General features: G+C 37.3%; 1 protein-coding gene across 1 annotated transcript; it reads left to right on the top strand.

The window, feature by feature from the left end:
• LOC109835306 lies at positions 1,475-3,118 on the top strand. The gene has a single exon (XM_020403288.1). The coding sequence runs from the start codon at positions 1,475-1,477 to the stop codon at positions 3,116-3,118; it is 1,644 nt and encodes a 547-aa protein (XP_020258877.1).

Here is a 4,471-nt window from a genome sequence, read left to right as displayed (position 1 = left end):
TTTTGTCATGGTTTTATTTTGGTAGCTAATTTAAATTTTCCTTATCAATTTCTATTTTTATTTACTTTTTTTACAGAGGGATCCTAATTTTCTAACTCGAAAATTCTTGATCGTGTTCTAAAGGACGTGCTTCTCATTGCCTACTACAATTCTTTTACAGGTAAGATTATATATTTGATTTTTTCTTTATGATTTTTAAATAATTTCTTTACATCGTATGTTGTGATTCCAGCAAGTAATTTGTTGAAGAACATATATACTACATGGTCAATTATTAACTGAATATTTTTTCGGAAAGAACATAAACTGAGACTGTTATCAGGGGTATTTTTTTGAAATTTTATTTATCAGAACTTCAATGTTTACTTCATTGATGACGCATATACCCTACAAATGTATTCTTCTCTATTTATTCATACAACATTAAAATCATAACAGTACTGTTTTTTAAACAGCTCTTAGTAAAAGCCATAAACTTATATTTACCGTATATTCATCTTGTTCTAGGTCCTGCACAGACTCAAAAATCATATTTTCAGTTATCTAATTAAAATTTTCGGAAACAGACAGAAACTCGAGACTGTCATCAGGGTCATCTTTACTGAAACTTTATGTGTTGAAGACTTCTATACCTACTTCTTCGTTGCATATATTCTATCTTTGTTCCTACATCATTATTGCCCATAGTTGTATTTAGCTAGCATGAGAGAGTTGGCGATGATTTGATCCACAACTAGTCTTCTGTATTCTGTGTTGGACTTGTAGATGTAAGTTTTAAGGGATGCACAACCCTTTTCAGTTGTTGCGAGTTGAAGGCAAAAGTGGGTAGCAGTTTCAAATAAGGTCTATGTGCATGAGAAAAGTTTATGTCAGTATGTTACATAAAACTAAGTCATTTAAAAATATGGGATATAAATGTATTTGTCTACTTTATTCAATATTTATTGGCAGAAAACCCTATCCCATCTATGTACGTACTTGTAAGTATTCTTGTACAAATATATGTTTGATTCATGCAAATCTAAACAAATAATCTATTTTAATTTGTGATTTATTCAGATATCTATTTGATTGTGAATGGGGTTCGTATAAATTACATAGGCTTGTCTTCATTACTTATTTAATCATTTAGTATAAGAAGTTTATTATTTCTTCAAACTCTTGCTCCATTTCAAAATTCCATGCGTTGTGAATAAATTATATATAACCCATTATATTTGTCCCCTATTGGGCTTCTCAAAATAGTTGAATAAACTATGCATGAAATTATTATAGAGGGAAAAGAAAAACAAAATCATGAATCAATCCATCATACATGGTCAATTTAAGAGACTCCACTTTATATATTTATATTCCAGTAGGCCATTCACACATTTTCCATGACTATTATATGCCATTTTACCCATAATTATTTCCTATCGAAATTAATATAATGAATTTTATATGTCAATTACTCTATTAGATACCTTGAGAGATGGAACACGATTACATTGCCGACAGGAGTTGGATGTATAAGGAGGAAAATGAACGCTTTGAAGAATTTTTTATAGCCGGAGTCGATTGTTTCATTGAGTTTGCACTTCAGCATTCAGTAGAAGGCCGGTCCAATGTATGTTGTCCATGCAAAAAATGTCAAAACCATTGTAGCTATGATACGAAAACCATTAAAATGCATATAGTCAAGAATGGTTTTGTACATGGCTACACTAAATGGTACTTTCATGGTGAAAATCGAAAGAGGCTTCGGGAGGAAACAATTAATATGCTTCCATCAAGAGATGACATCGCAAGAATGCTAGCATCTATTTGTCCATCGTCTTCGACTTATGAAAATGACGTGACTTCAGATTCATCAAATAGAACAGGAAGAGATAGGAATGCAAGAAACTTTGAAAATTTGATCGAGGATGCAAAGAAACCACTTTATCCAAATTGTCAAAAGTACTCAAAATTATCTTTTATTGTTCGTTTGTTTCAAATTAAATGTTTGAATAAATGGAGCAATAAGTCACTCTCCAGTCTTCTTGAGCTGCTTAAAGATCTTTTACCTGAAGACAATCTCGTGCCAAAGACATGGTATGAAGCAAAGAAGGTGATGGATGAAATGGGCTTAAAGTGCAACAAGATACATGCATGTTGTAACGATTGTGTGCTATTTAGAGGGGAATATGAAAACTTGAATTCATGTCCCGTGTGCAAAGAATCAAGATGGAAGCAAAGAAGAGAAGATTCTCGAGGTAAAAATGTTCCTATTAAGATCCTTCGTCACTTTCCGTTGATTCCAAGGTTGCAGAGGTTATATATGTCCAAAAAAACAGCTGTAGACATGACCTGGCATCACAACGCTCCTAGGGAAGACGGAAAAATGAGTCATCCTAGAGACTCTGAAGCTTGGAGAGATTTTGATGCAAAACATCCTTCATTTGGCATGGAACCTCGTAATGTAAGGCTTGGTCTTGCTAGTGATGGGTTTAGTCCTTTTAAACTAATGACAGGCAGCAACCGAAGCACATGGCCTGTGATTTTGATTGCATACAACCTTCCACCATGGTTTGCTATGAAGCAATCTTTCTTCATGTTGTCCCTTTTAATAGACGGTCCAAAGTCACCTGGTAATGATATCGATGTCTACTTACAACCCTTGATTGATGAGCTCAACACTTTATGGGAAGATGGTATCGATACATATGATGCAGCAAATGATGAAACCTTCAAGTTAAGAGCTGCCATTTTGTGGACAATCAATGACTTCACTGCATATGGTATGTTATCAGGTTGGAGCACTAAAGGGTATACTGCATGCCCTATTTGTCATACTAACCATGGTTCCATATACTTACCTTGTAGCAGAAAATGTGTGTATTTAAGACATCGTCGCTTTCTATCGACCAATCACACATGGAGAAATGATAGGAAAAGTTTCAATGGTGAAGTGGAGAAAGATACTGCTCCTATTTCATTATCGGGACATGATGTATTAAATCAGTGGCAAAATTACAATAATGTGGCATTTGGAAGAAAAAAATTGAAAAGCAACCAACACCAAAAGGTTGGAAAAAGAAGAGTATTTTCTTTGAACTACCATATTGGAAAACATTATTGGTGCGTCACAACCTAGATGTTATGCACGTTGAGAAAAATGTTTGTGATAACATATTGAGTACTCTATTATGTCGAGATGGAAAAACAAAAGACAATCTTAATGCTCGTAGAGATTTGCAAATTTTAAACATTAGGAAGCCTTTGCATCCTAAAGAGATAGCTAGTAGAGCAGGAAAGTTTGTATTGCCTCATGCATCCTATAGCATGAGCAAAGAGGAAAAAGAAAGATTCTTAAAAGTTTTGAAGGACTTAAAACTTCCTGATGATTTTTCTTCAAACTTCTCAGGACAAGTTCAGATTCGAGAAAGCAAGATCATTGGCTTGAAGAGTCATGACTATCATGTTTTAATGCAACAACTCCTTCCATTAGCCATGAGAACATCACTTGGAAATGATGTAGGTCTTGTTTTGAATGACTACTGTAGCTTCTTCAGAGAATTATGCTCTAAGGTCATTGATGTGCATTTGATAGAAAAGCTTGAGCAAAGTATTCCTATTATTCTATGCAAGCTTGAAAGGATTTTCCCTCCAGCGTTCTTTGATGTCATGGTACATTTGACTGTCCATTTAGCGAAAGAGGCTAAACTCGCTGTAGGCGTATAAAACTGCCTATAGGTCCTTTAGCACAGCTCAGCACGGTGATTCGACAAATACACGAACTATCGGGTAACGCATCTAAACACGATCATTAGTCCACAACACCGAAACCAAATGATACGCGACGAAGCGGATTAACGAGGCTACGAGGCTAACGAACCGCACGCAAACAACGGAATAAATCCACTCGCGTGCGGAATCAAGCTAACGGTTTGGTGAATCAACGAGCCATCCAAACAAGAGCGGACTCGAGCAAATCAAGATCGAATCAAGATCAGTTTCGGACTCGAACTCAAAAGTGGATTTACTGCCAAATCAGGATCCGGATTTACTGCCAAATCAGGTCAACGAATCAAGTCTGGATAAATCAACCACAAAACCGAAAAAAGGATGCAACGGTGAAAAAACCAACACCAAGAGAGACCCGGCCAAAACCGAGTCACCCACCCAGGGTGGTCGCGCGCGCCCGAGGCCACCCCTACAGGTGGCTGCGACCATGTGGCCCGAGCCACCCAATGGGTGCGCTCGATGGCCGAGCCCAAACCAAAAATGGGTGGTCGGCCGGGCCGAGCCATCCATGGTGGTTGGCCAATGGCCGACCACCCAGGTGTGGCTCGTGGCCGAGCCACACTCAGATCTGGGCCCAGATCTGGGCCCAGATCCCGCTTTGAGTGCTATAAAAATCAGAGAGGGTTGGCAATCATTTTTCAAAGGTTAGGAAACTTTGGAGGCGAAGCTCTGCTAGATTCAAGGACCCAGAACTAAAAAAGAT

This window comes from Asparagus officinalis, chromosome 3 (genome assembly GCF_001876935.1).
Source record: "Asparagus officinalis chromosome 3, Aspof.V1, whole genome shotgun sequence".
NCBI lineage: Eukaryota > Viridiplantae > Streptophyta > Magnoliopsida > Asparagales > Asparagaceae > Asparagus > Asparagus officinalis.
This window is presented reverse-complemented; position numbering and strand designations above follow the sequence as displayed.